General features: G+C 39.3%; 2 protein-coding genes across 2 annotated transcripts; both read left to right on the top strand.

Annotated features, from left to right (window-relative positions):
• The first annotated feature begins 348 nt into the window (after window positions 1-348).
• On the top strand, window positions 349-6,338 carry cyld2 (cylindromatosis (turban tumor syndrome) 2). Its single transcript, XM_029277335.2, has 14 exons — window positions 349-492; window positions 829-1,330; window positions 1,616-1,730; window positions 2,420-2,667; window positions 2,749-2,917; window positions 3,504-3,636; window positions 3,791-3,895; window positions 4,150-4,229; window positions 4,357-4,423; window positions 4,507-4,639; window positions 4,740-4,848; window positions 4,959-5,077; window positions 5,170-5,374; window positions 5,776-6,338. Exons 2-14 carry the CDS (start codon window positions 899-901, stop codon window positions 5,976-5,978), a joined length of 2,118 nt encoding a protein of 705 aa, XP_029133168.2. The 5' UTR covers window positions 349-492; window positions 829-898; the 3' UTR covers window positions 5,979-6,338.
• A 2,566-nt stretch (window positions 6,339-8,904) lies between these two features.
• Window positions 8,905-19,639, top strand: top1a (DNA topoisomerase Ia). Its single transcript, XM_020633864.2, has 21 exons — window positions 8,905-9,050; window positions 9,510-9,534; window positions 11,409-11,505; window positions 11,638-11,752; window positions 12,134-12,186; window positions 12,287-12,379; window positions 12,482-12,551; window positions 12,703-12,794; window positions 12,905-13,020; window positions 13,138-13,259; window positions 13,348-13,470; window positions 13,841-14,028; window positions 14,121-14,265; window positions 15,575-15,718; window positions 15,908-16,093; window positions 16,178-16,246; window positions 16,459-16,573; window positions 16,788-16,915; window positions 17,882-17,976; window positions 18,075-18,224; window positions 18,345-19,639. Exons 1-21 carry the CDS (start codon window positions 9,018-9,020, stop codon window positions 18,445-18,447), a joined length of 2,262 nt encoding a protein of 753 aa, XP_020489520.1. The 5' UTR covers window positions 8,905-9,017; the 3' UTR covers window positions 18,448-19,639.
• Window positions 19,640-20,085: the final 446 nt, after the last annotated feature.

The raw sequence follows: 20,085 nt of genomic DNA, 5'->3' as shown, positions 1-20,085 counted from the left end.
AAATAATAGGAATGTACATTGTGTACACTTGTGGAAAGACAGAGAATCGTTATCATATTAAAGCCATATCCCTGCATAAACAATGAGAAAACTTACAAACAAATTCCATCTAGACTTCCAGTTGAACTACAGTAGCCTGCACTCTTGAAATAAGTTTAGTTTTCATAGGCTGTTGTTGCTACATACGTGAACAAACAGATACTTTCAGGAAAAACACAGTGTCAACGATGTCCCCCATTTCGAATCAAAAATACAGTGTATATTTGCACAAATAAATTCAAATAAAGCAATTTCAAGGCGGGGAGATTGAGCGCTTATGTGGGCGTTGACGGTCGCAGGCAGGTCAGTATTTAAATGCCTGCAGGTTGGCGCACACAGGAGTGTGATGAAGAGGAAGAGAGCTGTCATAGTCGGAGTTACCAGTTTTTGTGTAGGATTTATGTGTCAGCAAAGAAGTAACGAAGCGGAGTAAGCTGTTGACAAATTGACCCAGTAAGTGATATACGGACTAATGAAAGCCTTTACCAACTTTTAGAAACTCGAGTAGCCTAACGTAAAACAGCAGCTCGTATGTTTTAAGGCTGTCATAGAGTCAATGTTTATGCTTTGGAGGGAACGTGGGAAGTGTTAAATAAAAATGAAAACAGCAGCCATAGCCTACACAACCCCTTTGTAGACTACTACTTTTGTGACATTGTATCAGTTGTTCATGAAACGATGAGTGGCCAGCTGTTAAACAGGATGTTTTTGCCCAAAATGCATGTTATCTATTGTCTCGCATGTATTAAGAAGGCTAGCCTGATGATGACCACTCATGTGTTTCCACAGGTTGACTATCCTTCTGCTTCCACAGTACAAAACCTGCTTAGTCAGAACTATACTGGAGGAAACAGTTCCAATGGAGCCCAAAAGTAAAGCATGCCTGACAGAAAAGTTTTTCATTGTGATTCGTGGGAAGTCGAGGAAAGGCTTTTGCCGTGGATGTATCGGTCGTGTGGAGGCAGAGACACAGCGGGGGGAGCTGACGGGGCTGCTGTACAGCGGCAACGGGAGCCCCAAGAGCGGAGGTATCGTGGAGAGAGAGGACACATACCCTCTGACCCGTCACCAGGCCCAGCTGCTGCTCTTGGTTACCTCCGCAAGCAAACGCCTGGAGCTGCTTTGTAACCCCCAGCTTTTCTCAGCTATCTGTGAGCTGTCTCAGGATGACCTGGTGGTGTTGAGGTACAAGAAGGGACACATGCCTGCGCTGGTGAAGAACCTGATGCAAATTGGGAAGAAGGAGAACAAAGAGGACCTGCAGATGCTTGGCTTTGAGGTGGAATTTGTGGTGGGTGAAGTTGTTTGTTTTGGTTATTATTTGCAGTGTTGAGAGTACATGTAGTGTTTCAAATTTAAGTTGTTGTTTTTTTCTGAAGCTAATAATTGCAGATACACAAAAACGTAATAGCACAGATGACAACATCATCTCTAAATAAGAGTTTCTTTATCAGTCAAGGGATTGTCCGAGAAATGTGACTCTTAATGTTATTTGTGGACGATGTCCATACCTACAATCTGTAATCTGATAATGAGTGTGTTGTGTTTCTTTTTTTTTAATTTGCCTTTCTCATAGGACAATGATCACAACTTGTTATCCAAAAAATCTGCTCCCTTGCCCCTCTTCAGTGCTGCAGATATAATCCAGGTTGTCCCATCCTATTCTCTTCCTCTAGGGCTGCATGGTGGGGGTAAGTAAACTGTTCAATCAACATTTTGCATTATTTAACAAAAATATACTTGGAAGTGATGTCTTTAGGATTATACAATTATAAATTAACTGTTTTTGTATAGCACCTTCTCAGTCTTCTGACAACTAAAAGCACTTTGAACTGCATGCCAACATTCAACCATCCACACACACACACACACAGACTGAAATGTAAAAGGGGTTCAGTATCTTGCTCGAAGACCCTATGACATGCAGGCTGGAGGGGCCAGAGATTGAAACAGTGATTTTATAAGTGTATAACTGTTTCTTCCTCATCAAGTGAATCATTGTTTAAAAAAAAAAAAAAGACCAATGAAAAGGGTTTTTGGCTAAAAAATAATAATTCTGGAGTCCCCTTATTCTATTCAGTGAATGTAATGTTGCCATAGAAAGTATTTAGAAAAATCTTGTGACTGCAGAAAAAAAGCATCCCAGTACCCAACTAGAAAAACTGGTCCTGTTTCACAGGAATGCAAACAGGTAGATTTGTCAAATGGTCTTGCGTTTTGCACATTGTGAACCCTGAGCTTTCTACATACCTCATATTTAGACCTGAGCCATGTATGCCTGAGGTCAATCTGATGAAGCAGCATGTGATGAGCCAGAAAGAAATGTCATGTGACTTTCTAACTATCAGCCTTCCCACCATCCCTCCACATCTCTCCTTAGGTCTAAACAGAAAAGCAGTGACGCGCATAAACTCCATGCCGAACATAGGATCAAGAGCAAGACAAGTGAGAGAGAGCCAGACAGAGCAGAGTGTCATTCAAAGCCGACGTTCAAACATATCTCCTGTGCCTTTGGAGGTTGGATCCATGGTGGAGGTGGTTTCCAACACAGGGGTCACAGTGTATGGGGTTGTCCGATGGTTGGGGGTCCCTGTAGGAAAGAGTGGTGAATGGGCTGGGATAGAATTGGTAAGTTGCTAATTCTTCATCATTTTATTTAATTTTCAGGGGTCACAAAGTCCTCATAAGTGATTATTTTGATTGCTCTAGGACTATGACGTAAACGGCTGCTCTGATGGGAAGTATGGAAGCCAGAGATATTTCACCTGCAGAGGTAGCCGAGCTCTGTTTGTTCCCATCACAAAGTGCAGCCCCGATAGCAGGTTCGTCCACTCCTCTACAGGAAGAGAGACCACAAAACCCATCGAAACACCTCCAGGTAAGACACTTCTCCTACTTTGATGGAACATGCATACACTAACAGTTTAAATCTACATGTCAAAGCATTTGATTTTACTGTAGATTTACAATATGTTACTTCTTACTAGATCAAATAAAATGAAGCACTTAGCAAAGCTGAACATGATTCTGTTCATCAGCGTGTCAGCGTTATGTAATTACATAAAAACTTTGTGGCTAAATGATTACACAACCTCACAGAACGAGATGTTAAGAATTTGGCATTGTGTTGAAGTGTGACTCTCCACTGAACACATAAGGCCATCAATCATGCTTTTGAATTGGTTTAATTAACTTCAAATTGGCACTGTTACGCCTCGATAAGGAGATTGTGAAGAGATATATCATTCTGACAGGTTGCACTGTTCACCTATTACTGCCAGTGTCTGTATTAATCCCCATCCCAGTCAATTCAGAAAAATAAATACTCACTTTAAATACTCACTGATAAAACTATTCAAAGTGATGGCTCTGTTTAAGTCAGTCAAGGCTCCTGCAAGTAAAAGTTTCTCAAATTGACTTTTCATATGAACCTCTGTTTTAATTGGCTTGTTTGCTGTTTTCAGTTCCTACTTTTGAGGACTCGGACGGGGATGCACCACCTGTCCCTGAATCAGAGGTCTTGTCTTTGTTGGTAGGAAAAATGAAAGGGATTCAGGGACACATCAACTCCTGTTACCTTGATGCAACACTCTTTAGGTAAAACCTGTTGTTTGTATCCTCAAGTAGAGCACTGTTCAGCCCAAATTTGATTTGATCTTTCATTATCTGAAGTAATTTTATTTAGAGGACATCATGTACAACTTAAGGAGCATCATGAACTTAAATAAACAATGTGTTTTTCTCTCTTCAGTTTGTTCACCTCCGCCGTGACCCTGGATAATATCTGCCAGAATCCTGCTGACACAGAGCGACCTGTAACATGCACTCTTAGGAAAATAGTCAGCCGTTTACGCAGGTAAATAGACCGTCTCAAAACTAGTTTGTGTCATCATTTTTTCTGCAGATCATTCGAAGCAGGACATTTTACATAATCTCAACTGGTAAACAAGTTCTGCCTGGTTCAGTGATAGGGATCTTTTATTTACACAAGTCAAAATAGGCGAGTGATAGGTTGCATAAGAGGTTGCATCTTGATAGGTTCTATTTATACAGAAACTCCAATTTTTAGATTCCTTTTTTATTTACTGATACCACATGTATTTATTTCAGACAAGGGTTTGTGCCTGCTGAGAGTGTGATGCATTTCCGTACACAGCTTGGCTGTGACACATTCCAAACAGATGAAAAAGGTACACACCCAAATGTGTAATATACACTTTTAAAAACACATATTTTAATAGGAAGCATTTGGCTTTGCACCAAAATAAAGCATGCCATTCCAGTATTTTATGTTTGTATCGCTTTACTTCATTGCAGACCCAGAGGAGTTCATCACCGTCCTCTTTCAGAAGGTGCTTTGCATGGAGCCTCTGCTCAAGCTCAAGTAAGATCCTGAGCCACTGTGTCTTCAATATTTATTCGTCTTTGACTTTGAAAAATTGAGTCCTGAAATCGGCTTCTTTTCAGATCAAAAAGTGAAACATCTCAGGGTGCCTACACCTTCCAGATCTTTCTGGAAAAAGAACAGATGGGACAGCTGCCCACTGTTCAACAGCTCCTTGATACATCCTGCATGTCAGGTGACCTCAAGTTTGAAGAGGTGAGTGTGTACTCCTCTTACCATCAAAAGAACCTCTCGTGGTTTAATTCCTCTTCAAATTCCTGTAACTACAACTTCGCTTTTCTCATTGGTCCATCAGGTGCCATCTTGTTTAATGGTGCAGATGCCAAGGTTTGGGAACAAGTACAAGATGTTTTCACACATCATCCCCTCCACTGAGCTGGATATCACTGATCTTCTCTACAACTGTGAGAAACAGACATAATCCCCTTTGATGTGTAATACAATCAATTTGAACTCAGTGCATTGTTTTTGAAGTGCTCAGAGGTGCTTATGTGTTTCCTACGTTTCCTTACAGCCCCAAGGGAATGCCTAATCTGTGGACATTTGGCAGAGTACGAGTGTCTTCAATGTTTACCAGATCGCAAGCTGCAGCCAGGGAGAATCAAACAGTACTGCTCTACCTGCAACACACAGGTAAGCCAGATGGCCATTTTCAGTTCAGTATCAAGTTCCTCACTAACTTAACTTACACTGTAAACCTAACTACTTTATATATTTCTCTAAAGGTGCACACCCATCCCTTGCGCCAGGCTCACTCCCCCAAAGCTCTAGCAGTACCAGCAGATGTGGCTGCTGATACCTCTGTGCCCAGGCACATGATGCAGCTGTTTGCTGTACTCTGCATTCACACCAGCCACTATGTGTCCTTTGTCAAGTATGGCTCTGATCCTCACTCCTGGCTCTTCTTTGACAGCATGGCAGATAGATACGGTAAGATAGAATCCAGCTATTATTATTTCTGTGTGATTTGATTGCATAAGTTGTTTCTTGGCCAAAACAAGAAATATTTACAATTACAAATATCAATCAATAACGCAAATGTTATCTCAAGACACTTTATAAAAAGAGCAGACGGTACTCTTTCTTATATTATTTTCAAAGACCCAACATTAATGCATCATGAGCATAGCACTTGGCAAAATTTAGCAAAGTAACAGGGGCAAGGAAAAATTCTGCCTTGCTTTGCCTTTCTTAGAAATGTTCCCCTGTGATTGCCTTCACTGATAAGAAGGTCTCTACAGTTTAAGATAAAGCCCCACTCTGACGTCTATGGACTAGTCTTTATCTCTTCTCAAGCTGATGTCTAATCCAAAAGTGACTCTTTCTTATAGGTGATGATCAACATGGTTACAATATTCCAGAGATCAGGGCTTGTCCGGAGTTGGGTGACTTCCTGATCCAGCCAGAGGAAGAGCTGGCTCGAGCTGACCCCACTCAGGCTCCTGAACTAGTGCGACGGCTGCTGTGTGACTCTTACATGTTTTTATACCAGAGCCCAACCAAGCCACTGTCAAAGACAAACCATCAGGAGTAAAGGCCTGTGACGATGAGGACAAACTGTTCCCATAACAGTGCCTTGATAACCTTGCATATATGCTGAATCAGTTACATTTTGTGTTTGTTATTGCATCCATACAGCAGGACCTGAAATGGATGATTTTAACTTGAGGGACAAAAAAAAATATTATTGAAGTGCAAAACAATACTGTACAGAGATTGTCTTTGAATGATTGTGGTTAAAGTTGGTGTTGATGTAAGGAGAGGAACTGAGCAGTATGATGTTACTCTGATTATTTATTCAAGAATTTTAAAGAAAATTTAAATATGTTTTTATTGCCTCATTTGTATTTGTGTTTGCCAGTTATTTGATAAATTAAAGTCTTCTTGAACACTTGGGGACTTTTTTGTGTGGTGTTGCAAAATGTTTGGTAGTTAAATATAATAACATTTTGCATTTCATGTTTAAAGCTTAAAGGACATCTTAAATTCTGTAAGTACAGGTATACTAAGTTGTAGCCTATTTCAAACAAGTACACTGTGTAGATTTAACAAGTGTGTATCGGTAGATCTATTAATTAATATTAAAACAATAAAATTAAAAATAAATAGCATTTACAAAACAATGGATGATACAAAGATAAGATCAAAATATTGTAACTCTTACAGGTTTATTACATTTTAAATTACAAGCTGGACTCATTTGTAAAAGAGACAGAAAGGAGGACACTGAACAAACTTATCCATTATGGTTATTCCTGACCACCCTCTGCACCACCTGCTGGACAGACAGGGGAGCACCTTCTCCAACAGAATGGTTCAGCTTTGCCGTCACAAGGACGGATACAGGAAATATGTTCTACTGAAATCAATAAGTCTGTACAAAAGTGAACTGTCACCCTGCGCATCTCTGTCAATTTCAAATTGAAACCTGTTCTCCTCCTGTAAAGTTTGCACATTGTCCTTGCACGTACAATTTCACTTGATCAGTGTATCCACTCATTAGTGGATATGCTGTAATACAGCATTCACACTATTGTTATCCAAATTTTTATTAGTGGGAATGCTGAAATACATAGTTTTCGCCTTTTTGACATCTGTTCAAATGCGCTGATAACATGTCTGCACACTTATTTGCACTTTAACACATGTAATCACTGAATTTGCACAGCTATCTTTAATGTAACTGCACATTTAAAACTATCTAGCTCATATAAGTATATTACATTAATATATTCAATATAAAAACCCATCAGAAGATAGTCAACCTCCTGTTGAATTTTCTTTAAACCCTTTACAGTGTGGATTTTTTTGTTTAGTCAAATCACGAACATCTTAGTTATAAGTCTGAACTAAATATTCATGTGGTGCTTTGAGATTCTGTGAAGTCAGGCGAATTGTATAATGTGCCCATGGACTGTAATGCCCTCTTGTGGACAGAAACAAGTTTTCATCATCATGCACTCCTCAAATATCAAGTCATCAAGTTACCTTAATCAAGTATGCTTGTTCATACCAGCAGGTAAGAGTGCCAGGGAAAAGTTGATAACAAAAACACACATGATTGATTTAATCAAAAATCATTTTCAACATGGTTGTGTTGAAAGCAACTCCAACAAATAGGCTGTATGATAAAAAAAAAAACATGACAAAATACTACTTGTGTTTGTAAGGCTGTGTTGGAAAAACTCCCTGAAAAAAACACAACACGGTTGACTTTTTTTTTTTTTAAGGTTTATTTTTGGGCTTTAATTTGAGAGCTAGGACAGTGGATAGAGTCAGAAACCGGGGAGAGAGAGAGTGGGGAACGACATGCAGGAGAGGAGCCACAGGACGGACCCGAACCCAGGCTGCCCGCCCAGAAGACCACAGCCTCCATACATGGGACGCGCGCAGAAACCACTGAGCCACCAGCACGTTTTACTATTATCTCAACAGAACCACCAAGACAATTCACAACCACAGACATTCACTTCAGACATTCACTTTATTATGAATGTTATTCTAAAACAGACATTCACTTTATTATGAATGTTATTCTAAAACAGACATTCACTTTAAAAAGTACCAAGGGTTAGAGCTGAATGGGGGAAGACATGCTTTTAGGGTTGTTGCACCTACTTTATGGATTTTTTTAAATGATGGCTAAACTGCATTCTGTATCATATGACATTTAAAAGAGTGTCTGAACTACTAAAGGAAAATAATTGAACCTGCTTTAAAAGTGACTTTTTAACCAGGTCATGGGTTATGCATAAAAAATATAATAATTTAAAATTATTGTATTCGTCTTGTATTGCATTTTTGTATTGTTGTTTTGTATTTGTCTCTTTTCTCTGGAAAAGAGACTTTGGTCTCCTTGGGGGTTTCCTTGCTAAAATAATCTGATTAATTAAAAAAAAATCTCCTGTCATCATCAGCATGAAGCTTGTTGCCTTTAATGTGTTATTTTGATAGGCCTGGATGCACTCAAGGTGGGGTGGGGGAGCAGGACAGACTCCTTTAATACTCTGCCTTGATGACAGCCATAGATGTTGTGTTAGTATGAATGTCAGTTTCTTATAATTATTCAATTGTTTAACCCAATCTGTCATTGGACGAACTAAGAGGTGTAACTTGATATGTTCAATAAATTAACTGGTTGAATGGGCCACAATGAAGGACAGACATGTTGATGACAGATCATTTGTTTCTGTCATCAATATTAGGCCTATTATTAAGAGTTATATGCACAAAAAGCTGCTCTCAGTTACTTATCACGTTAATCGTACAACATACTGATTCGGACTCACAAGTTTCCTCTTTACTAGGAGCAGATCGTGTTCCTGCTTTCTGTGTCACCTACAGAACACTGTGTGACAACAACCTAAGTGCCTGGGAGAACATGTTTTCAGAAGAGGAGGAGCTACGAAGCCTCAACCATTTAAATTAATGCGCATGCGCATTCGAATACAAGTGGGACTTCTTTCTCTTACACAACTGTGTCTTTTCTTCATTCTGGCTGCATCTCCTACCCGGTGTGTGCTGAGGCCACACGTTACTCATTTTACATTTTAAATCACAAAACGACCCGAAAATGAGTGGGGATCATTCCCACAGTGAGGACCAGGTAATTCCATCAATGATAGTAAATGGACATAGTTTCCTGTTGTGGTTTTATTCGTCTTGGTTGTGACAGGGTAACTTAGCTGACTGTGAATAGTGTTTGCTAGCGTTAGCCGAGTAACTAATTTTTGTTGTGAACAGCCTGCTGACACGTTTTACCACATTTGAAATTCTTTAAGTCAGAGAAAGTTAGAGCCGAGTTTGATTTGAGGTTTGTTGTTAAAGTATGAACATAAAGAGAAAGCAGGAATACGCTACACCCACACTGGTCTTGTCTGTAGTAGCCAGTGTTAGCAGTAGCAGTGTCGGCATCAGCTAAGCCATAATATCAAACCAGCGTAGCAAGCTAGCTTAGCGAGGAGCTAGCAGTGTGTCGCTCTGCTATCCAGCAAGTTCAAAGTTAGTTAGCCGACTGGTTAGCAACTACGAAATTTAACATCCATGTGTTTTTTTGGTTTTTCAGGTTGACTCAGGATCGCGTTTTAATGGTAAGTTTGTGATAAACGGGAGTTATTTAACCAGTTTCCCTGAACAAATGTAACGTTGCCTTAGTTTTCAGTAGAGGACAGAAATGGCGTCCAGAGACTAAGTCCTCTGTCTCACTCATAGGCTCCTATTGTTCAAATGGGAGCCCAAATAAAAGCTTTTCCGCTTAATATTTTCTTGATTTCTGTCATTACTTGAACACACCCGGAGGTGTTTTATCAGTTCGTCGTATTAGAAAATCTTGTTTGCTTGGTTTTTATGCCGTATTTGCCATCTGAAAGTGAGGGTTTGGGGGTTGAGGACTTAGTCTCTGCGCCATTTTCTTTTTCTGTGCAGCGGCCTGACTGCACTGCGAGCTGAACCCAGGCTGTGAGGTGCAGATGGCTGTGAGGAGGAGACACAGTGCGCCGCTAAGATACCATGTGCTGACCACGAAGTGTCTAGCTGTAGATAAAAGCGCTATTAAAACGCCTTTTGGCTGCTTTAGGGGCTTTATTTTCATTATAGTTAAAGGGACTAGTTTCCCTATAGCCTACTAGGAAAGGGAGACTGTGTTAAGTTACATTACGTTTCACAAAGTAACAAATAAACCAATGATTACAGTGAATCATCACACTGAGTCAAATAAATAACGATGTAAAATAGTCTTGTTGGTATCTGTATGTAAAACTTAACATCTTTTCTGTGTTTTTATCTTATTTTTTAAGTTCTTTAAATAACATTTCAAGGTGTCAATAACAAAGAAACCATGATACCTATTTTACTACTATACTTTTTAAAAAAAATCAGTGATCCTGAATAACATAATATATAATTGAATATTATTAACAATCAACTATTAACTGTGTTGACTTAGTAGTAGAAAATGTAAAAACCACATGTGCTGGATTACTTGTCTGGCTTAGATTTGTCATTTTGTGCATTGATAATTCTAGATTTATACAAAGCTATTAGTCCGCTTAATGTGATTATTACGATTAATTATTACGATTGTGACATAACATTTCCTCAGCCTTAAAGTATTTCATCCATCAACTGAGAATCTTTGACATATGCTTTCTAGTATCTCCTCAGTACCATGAAGGAGTGCAGGGAAGGGCTGTTAATGAAGATGTAACACACACATTGAGCTTAGAGTTACAAGTCAGTTCTATCATTTCATATACTGGATGTGTTGTCGAGATAAGAGGTGGTCTACACAACAATAGAAAGCCTTAATTGTACAAATAAATTACAGTAGCTTCACCTTAAGTGCACAACATTTAGACATGGCTAACATTGATATTTCTTTGAACGTGGATATTTTCCTAGTAGCTGTTTGTCATCTAGCAGTTTCCTGTCAGCTGTGTTTGTGACTCTACATCTTTTAGCTTTGTCATTCGTGACACTTTGGTGGGCAAAGGACTGCTCTTGAATTTTGACCAATATCGTGTGAATGACGTTTTTTTTTTGTTCAGTAACATGTATCAACTTGCCTGCCATTTCGTATTGTGTCGTTAAGAATGACGCACGTACTGGTAACAGGAGGTGCTATACTACTGTGCAATAGATGTTTAGTCTACGCACCACATAATGTTGAGATTTTTATGCATGTTAAGACCTCATTTGAAACAATTTAATTTGTTTTGAATTATGTGGGTGGGGCTCTTCTGATTTGGTGGTGAGCATTGTCTTATCTGTGAGTGTCAGCATTAGCATCCTGTTAATGAGAGTACATGTTTTTTGTCTTACTTGATACTTGTGTACAGAAGTACACTGGTCATGCATGTGCTACCACCTTTACATTGATACATCACAATCCTTTATTTATTGTCCATTGTGGGATTGTTTGAATGTTGTGTTCTCTTGTAAAGAAAGTGACTGTTTTCTTCCTCAGACTCTCACAAGCATAAAGACAAGTACAAAGACAAGGAACACAAACATAAGGACCACAAGAAGGACAAGGAGCGAGAGAAATCAAAGCATGGTAACGGGTAAGTAGAACTCAACTTCTAATAAATGCCCAAAAGGCAACAAGCTATGCAACCAGGTCACTTGGTTTATCTGTATTTAATGGAGTTTGTTAAAACCCTTAATTGTCCTTTTGTATGTCTTAAATATTCCAGTGATCACAAGGAGTCCTCTGACAAAAAACACCGGGACAAGGAGAAGCTGAAGCACAAAGATGGCAGCACAGACAAATACAAGGACAAGCACAAGGAGAAGAGGAAGGAGGAGAAGGTTAATTACATGCTCGTAATTCATTTCAAAATGCACATGTAGTTGTGTAGTCTGGTTGTCCATGTAACGATGGGATTGAGGGTTAAGTATTTTACTGTCTAATAAAAATTCAAATGTCCACAGCCCTCAGTTATTTCAACTGGTAGCTGAATGTAAAGGGGGATAAAATGGCCACATCATTGAAGTTTGTGTCAAGCAGCCAGAAAACATTTTGTTAGAGTTGGCTTACTTTGAAAAAAAGAATATCCTCATTTACATATGGATTGTTATTTTTTATATCAAATGCAGATAATTGCGTAACATGACGAGTAGTTAATCCACATTGAATGAATCTGTTATTTGTTTGACAAAGTTTTTTTTTAACTGTTTTTCCCCCTTTAGATGAAGTCCTTCGATGGTAAAGTGAAAAAGGAAAAAGAGAATGGCTTCGCCAGGTATAGCACTCTTTGCATTACGATGAAGTGTTACATTGAGCCACCAGAAGTCGATTTGATCAGTATCTATTTCTGATTTTTAACGTTTTCTCTTGTGCAGCCCTCCACATGTGAAGTCTGAGCCTGAAGAGAATTTTTACCACTCTCCTCAACTTGAGAAGTCTCTGAAAAGAGAACGGGATGATGACAATGAGTGAGTTACCTTTGCAATTAGATAACTTCCATATGTTTGCTGTTATAGCCGGATTATTTGTGTGGTTGTCTGTGACCTCATTTGTTTCACTGTATCTCTCAGGTCTGAATTCAAGCCCAAAAAAATAAAGATTGAAAATGACAAGAAGGCCAAGAAAAGGAAACCGAATGAGGTAAGCATCATATACATTTAAGGATTTTTATAGAGTCACTACCTAAGACAGAGGGGTCCTCCTTTTCTTTTACTGGAGGCACAAAATGACAGCACCTGAAGAACATGTCAGTTTTCATACTAAGATGTTTTTACATTCTTCCCCTTTTTAGGACATAAAGTCCAAAAAGACAAAAAACAAAAAAGGAGAAGTCGCTGATGGAAAAAAGAAAGCGAAGAAAGAGCCAGAAGAGAAGTGGAAATGGTAAGTTGTTAAAGTCTTCCTTTACTTTGCTGTGAATGTATTGTGTGTAATGATATGATGTACTATGTTCTCTAGATTATTCAATGTTTCTTTTGTTAATGTGATTACAGGTGGGAAGAAGAGAGATACACAGACGGCTCCAAATGGAAGTTTCTGGAACACAAAGGTCCTGTGTTTGCTCCTCCTTATGAACCTCTGCCCAGCAATGTCAAATTTTACTATGATGGTAAGCTTGTACGTCACACTGGACAAGTTAACTTCTACACCTGTCATTGGCTTATTTGGAGAATTAAGAGTCTTCTCAGTGGCTGACCAAACACCTATATGTTTTTTTTTTGTAAAGGTAAGCACATGAAGCTCAGTCCAGAATCAGAAGAGGTGGCAACATTCTTCGCCAAAATGCTCGACCACGAGTACACAACGAAGGACATCTTCCGCAAAAACTTCTTCAAAGATTGGAAGAAGGTTAGAAAATAAATCAGTATTACATTGCTAGATTTTAGATTAAAAAAAATCTCTGTTCATGTTTGAGTGTCTTAATTTGCTCTTTCAGGAAATGTCATCAGAAGAGAAGGCGAAGATCACAGACCTGAAGAAGTGCAATTTCACTGAGTTGAGTGACTACTTCAAGGCGCAATCTGAAGCCAGGAAGGCCATGACAAAGGAGGACAAACTGGTCAGCTTCTATATATGAATTGTATCAAAATAATTTGACAGTCTTTGCATAATGAAAGAGTTAAATGGGTGACCCAATAAGTTACCAGAAACCCAATCAGACAATCCCACCCTTGTTGACTTCTGTTGAAAGTGTTATTGATATTAAAGGCTTCTGGCAGATTTGTTTGTAAATAATATTAACTTAATCGACTTTTCTCCATTAAGGAGTGGAATGAAACATGAAGTGAATAAACAGTGAATAATTTGGAGTTGCCATATGACGGTCTAATACAGAATTAAATGGGCATAAGATATTTTCGTGATTGTTCAAATGATTGACCTTTACCAGACTGGATTTGTGACGTGAGTTTTTCTCCTTCTATTTAAAGAAAATCAAGGAGGAGAATGAGCGGATGCTGCAGGAGTATGGCTTCTGCATCATGGACAACCACAGGGAACGTATTGCTAACTTTCGCATTGAGCCCCCAGGCCTATTCCGGGGCCGTGGAGACCATCCTAAGATGGGAATGCTTAAGCGGCGCATCAGGCCTAAAGACATCATCATCAACTGCAGCAAGTGAGTGATAGCTTGCTTTTTTTTGTTGTTTTCGCCCTTTGATAATGAACTAATGTTTTAAACGATGTAATATTGAAATGTGCTCCTCGTAGGGACTCCAAGCACCCTGAGCCTCCTCCAGGCACTAAGTGGAAAGAGGTTCGTCATGACAACAAGGTGACTTGGCTGGTGTCGTGGACTGAGAACATTCAAGGCTCCATTAAGTACATCATGCTGAACCCCAGCTCCCGGATCAAGGTGGGTTGGTGGTTCTGTACTACAATGTGCTTTTGACCTGGTTTGAAAATGGGTTAGCCAATGTTCCTTTGATGCATGGAATACGGTTCTTGCTGTTAGGCCTATCCAGGACAGTGGATAGAGTCGGAAACCAGGGAGAGAGAGCGGGGAATGACATGCGGAAAGGGGCCACGGGTGGAAGCGAACCCGGGCCTACCGCTCGAGACGAGAGTCTCAACACATGGGACACGCGCCCTAACCACAGCGCCACCAGCGCGCCCCTCTTTTTCACCTTTTGTGTTGTTAGTCTGTGAAACTTAAAAAGTAGCTTTGCATGGTTTGCATCTCCAAAAACTCCTTATTTATCTTAAACTAGTGTCAGTGGAGACCCAATAGATGCCTTGCACTAACAGTTCAGTCATTACTCTGGACATTTGAAGAACTCTACTTGTGCTGGTCTTTCAGCCTTTTTTTTCTGAGCTCACTTTACTCAAGTAATAATCAGTGCAGGACTTAGACTTTAGGATTGTGTTTCTGCAGCAGGATATAACTACTTATTGCTGCTTATGGTATAGACCTGAGTACTTAACTCGTATGTTTACAATAAATCTGACTTTCTCAAATATCCAACCTAGAAGCTTTCCCTGAGGCTTAATATGCATACTACAATAAGCAAATGTTTCTAAGACCCCCCCCTTTCCCTTTTTTAATGCTAGACTGTACTTTTTGTTTGCCTTTATTAAGATAGGACAGTGAATAGAGTAGGAAATTAGGAGCTTGGGGAAAGACATGCGGGATAGGATCTGCAGGTCAGACTTGAACCCGCTTGGAGGACTGCAGCCTCTGTATGGGGCTCGACCTTACTGCTAGGCCATCTGAGCTGGTTTGTTTATGGTTTATTTAATGGATTTAAAGCACCATTGAGAATTGTTACAGGAGCAAATGGGCCGAGCTCCCATGTAGACTGTGAAGCATTTGTAGATTATTATTTTTGACTCAGATCTTTTATATCAGTTTAGTTAGTTTCTCTCCTGGAATGTAAATGTTGGAGCTACAAATTCACCTCTTTTATTTGAAGGATGTTAGTAATTCCTTAAATAAGTGAAGTACACTAATAAGAACAACAAGTGGGATTTAGTAAGCGTGGTGATTTTCCTTTTTTCATTCATATTTCATCAGCACATTATATTGCTGTGCAGATAATGGCTCCATTATTTAATCTGTGCTCATAAGCCTGGATGTTTTATTTTTTTCTGTAAATGCAAAATAGTTCAATCTAAACCATTAGTTTATCTGGGACTCATTCTTAAACACTGGTTGTTGTCTGCAGGGAGAGAAGGATTGGCAGAAATATGAAACCGCTCGTAGACTGAAGAAATGTGTTGACCGCATCAGAACCCAATATCGCGAGGACTGGAAGTCTAAGGAGATGCGGATCAGACAGCGGGCTGTGGCTCTCTACTTCATCGACAAGGTGAGGTGCATGATTACTATTGACATTGTCCTTAAGTTTATATAGCTGATAGAGTTAATGCAGTGTAATTGGTTTTTGAATAATGACTGTTTTTTGTGAGCAGGGTTTAGCAGGTGCTTAAACATTAGCTGCAGTGAGAGTAATAGCTGTATAAGCCAGCTCTAATCCTACTGTCCTGGTGTGCTCTAGCTCGCTTTGAGAGCGGGTAATGAGAAGGAGGAAGGAGAGACTGCAGACACTGTGGGCTGCTGCTCTGTAAGAGTCGAACACATCAAACTCTATCCAGAAAACGACGGTCAGGAGTTTGTGGTGGAGTTTGACTTCCTTGGTAAAGACTCCATCCGTTACTACAACAAAGTACCTGTGGAGAAAAGGGTAAGGAGTGGATAGCTTTATTTTAGTTTCTTCTTTAAAGTGTGCAAACATTGCAGTTGTATAATCATGTCTTGTTTCTTTTAGGTATTCAAGAATCTTCAGCTGTTTATGGAGAACAAGGAGCCTGATGACGACCTGTTTGACCGCCTGAATGTAAGCAAAGTATTACTATGTTATATGTAATATATATTGTGTGTGAGAGGAAGCTAGTGACCATATCAGGTTTCTACACTGGAACAGGTAGAGTTTCCTTTTGCATAGATGTTTATTCAGTAGATACTAAAATTGTCTAGTCTTAGAGGTAGCTGTGTTTATTCTTAACACTGATATCTTTTAAAAGCTGTACTTCTCATTGCTCCCTCCAGACTTCTGTTCTGAACAAACATCTTCAGGAGCTGATGGACGGACTGACTGCCAAAGTTTTCCGTACCTACAACGCTTCAATCACCCTGCAACAGCAGCTAAAGGCGCTCACAAACGGTTCGTGTCCTGTTGAGTCAAATATTGTCAAACTTAAAATTGTACGTGCATACAGCTCAATTCAGACCCACGTAGGGTTAAATAATAGTATCAACAAGCAGACAATTGGATTACATGTTAGTTAATGATAATAGGCACTGTTGTACCTGGGTGTTCATTTTGAAATTGAGCATGCTGATAAAATTAATTGATCGTAATCTGTATGTCTTTCTAGCGGATGAAAACGTTACGGCCAAGATCTTGTCCTACAACAGGGCTAACAGGGCTGTGGCCATCCTGTGTAACCATCAGAGGGCTCCACCTAAGACCTTTGAGAAGTCCATGCAGAACCTGCAGACTAAGGTGAACATATGAACACTCAACATCATTGGTTTTAAAAAACTAAAGTGATTGTAAAGTGTAAATTGATAGTCTAATGTATGGTGAGTTTTTTTTGTAACATGTTGTAACACAGCCTCACAGCTCCTAAATATTATTTCTAAGTCTCTGATTAAATGGAAAATTTGATGCTGGAAGAACTCAAACCCAATCAGAGAAAAAGTGTAGCGTTCATAAAAATATGGACACATTGTCTTTTCTGAAAGTAACACATCTGACTTTACTCTCTCAAAGTAACCTGAAGAAGGTTTATATTAATGTGAAAACAAATGGACATGTTTGTGGGGGGGATGTACGAACACAAACAGCCACATTTTCACTCTGACTTAGCCCACTTGTAAATGTCCAGTGTTGAGCTGATATTCAGGAAATATCAGCTCAATATTTATATTCAGGAAAGTTCACTGTGGGTATAAGAGGGGGGTGACATTGACATCTCACAATTGACAAATTACCATAAACCTTATGCATGGGGCCAGTGAGATCTCTGTGCATGTAATAAAACAGCTGAATTATTTTTGTTTGCCAGAATGTAATTTGTTCAACTACAGGTTGCATAAACGCAAACATTCTCATTATAGGATCATACAGCCATTCTGTCCTCTCTATCACTTCAACAGCTTTCTTTTTACGTCATGCTTCTTTAGTCAGGGATAGTCTCACGCTGTAAGGGACCAACTGAGTAGGATTTCAGGGGCAGTCTGCTTGAAGACCTTCTGTAATCTTTTAAGGAGAGAATGTGTGGAAAAAACACTTTTTCTTTTCTTTTTTTTTTAAATTATCTGAATGTCCCCAAACATTGGGCTTGACAAATACTCTTGTAGATTATGGGCAGGTTTCTCTGTTTATTGTACTTGCATATGATTTTTTTGCATGGTAGAACCTAAGCAGTGTGTGTCATTGTATTGCCTAATCAAGTACTTTTCTTAGATTGATGCAAAAAGGGACCAGCTCTCAGATGCCAAGAGAGAACTGAAAAGCTCCAAGGCAGATGCTAAAGTACGAAGAGATGAAAGATCCAAAAAGTAAGTGTCTAAACTTTGGTATGAATAAAATCGCTGTGTTCATGGGTAACCAACTATTTCCTACATTTCTGATTGTGTGCCATGTGTCTGTTATGTAGGACTGTGGAGACTAAGAAGAAGGCCGTTGAGAGGCTAGAGGACCAGCTTATGAAGCTGGAGGTGCAGGCAACTGATCGTGAAGAGAACAAGCAAATTGCACTTGGCACTTCCAAGCTTAACTATCTGGACCCTCGCATCTCTGTGGCTTGGTAAGATGCAATATGTAACCTTGTGTTAAGAATCACTGACTCCCCTAATTGGAGCCAAAGTTGCACAAAGGACAAGAAGAGGAGCCACTTTCCATTCAAATGTCCCTCTCTGTTTCTTAGGTGTAAGAAGTGGGGCATCCCTGTGGAGAAGATCTACAACAAAACGCAGCGTGAGAAGTTTGCCTGGGCCATCGATATGGCAGAGGAGGACTATGAATTTTAAATCCCAATTTGTGGTTTTAACTATGATACACCCATTTTTATTGGATACTTGTTTTTTAGCTTAAGTCAATTTTACTCGATGGCCAGACCTGCCAGGAATTTTAGAAAGTTTGAGAGGAAAACGGTGGCAACACGGTCAGATAAAAAGAAGCCATTTTGAAGTGGCAGGGGGGTTGTGGGTGGTCTTAAACATCTGATCTGAGATCGGGCATCAAGGCTGAACTATACCCACATCGAGGCAAAGTCCCTGTTATCGGAAGACAATTTTAACTTTGTCTCACTCCCTCCAAAAAAAAATGCCTGAACTGAACTCTGTGGTCCTACAGCTACTGTATTCAAACAAAAGAAAAAAAAAATGCTTTTATCATTTTATTTTTTCTTGTTCACTTTGCTCTGTATTTTAGCCTCCCATGTATTAATGAATTCTATATTTTGATAGACAAAGTTAAATCAAATTAATTCTTAACACCCATGCGCCTTTCGAGGAAACGGAATAGTGAGCTTGATGAGATGTTTGTGTGTGTCTGACGCGTGCGTGTGTGTGTGCGTGAGAGAACCTTGGCCAACGAAATGATCTGTTTGGGTGAATATTTTAAACTGGACTTTGTTGAATTGTTAAGCATGAAAGAGGATGTCGTGGCAGGTAAAAGGTGAAAAAAATGCAACCATGTGGATTTTTACTTAAGCAAGCAGAATGTGAATATTTTGTTTTACAGCCTCCATCAGGGACTTCTATCTTCAGTGTAAATGTGAACCATTCATTTTGAGCTGCAAGCATCCTCTCAATCTCTTTGTTGCCCTCTCTTCATCTGGTTTTTAACTTAATTTAACAATTGTTTTTAGAAAGATCTCCCATTGTTACTTGAAGATAATGCTATGATAATGTATTTAAAGTCAGTAAAAGGAAAGTGTTGCTTTCCAGAAGGGTATGTGAGGGATATCCACTTTGCCAAAAAATCACCAATCTGTTACAATAGAGGCAGTCTTTTTTAATTATGTAAAGGATGATAAAGAAATGTAACATTTAATGTGAATTCAGTTCATCTATTCCACTCTTGAATAGCAATTTGATGTAAGTAGCTGTAAAGTCAACATCTTATTCTTGTTTTACCTTCCGTCATAGCTTTGATCATGTTTTATTTGAGTTTTAAGCTCATTGTAGGTTGAAAAATGAATAAAATCCTACAAGTTAACGTATGGTGTCATTTCTTTTGCCTGATTCTTTATTTAATCACTGACGTTAAGCAAATAACTTATAGAATCAAGTTTAAAAACAATATACTTTTTCCTCAGCAGAGCCCCCAAATAGCACAGCCGCCTGTTGGTTTTGGCGCCTCCGCCGTGGAAGTGGTCCTGCTAGAGTTGCACTCTCATTTGCTTTGTTAAACACATTTGATCTCTTCTAAACACAAGGGGCTTTGACTTTTTACATAGTGTACCAGATGAAAGGTTAATGTAAAAAAAAAAAAATCCATAAATTTAAACCGCTGACAAAGACTGGTATGTTATTGTAGAAAACAAAATTCTGCAACTACTCATAATTTTCCTGTTCAGGAACATCCCTTTACTCTGGCCCAAAAAGGATTTCATCTCCGTGCCAACGGACAAGTCTGCGCCTGTTTCTCTGGGTTTCATCTGC

This window comes from Labrus bergylta, chromosome 5, assembly GCF_963930695.1.
Source record: "Labrus bergylta chromosome 5, fLabBer1.1, whole genome shotgun sequence".
In the NCBI taxonomy this organism is placed as follows: Eukaryota; Metazoa; Chordata; class Actinopteri; order Labriformes; family Labridae; genus Labrus; species Labrus bergylta.
This window is presented reverse-complemented; position numbering and strand designations above follow the sequence as displayed.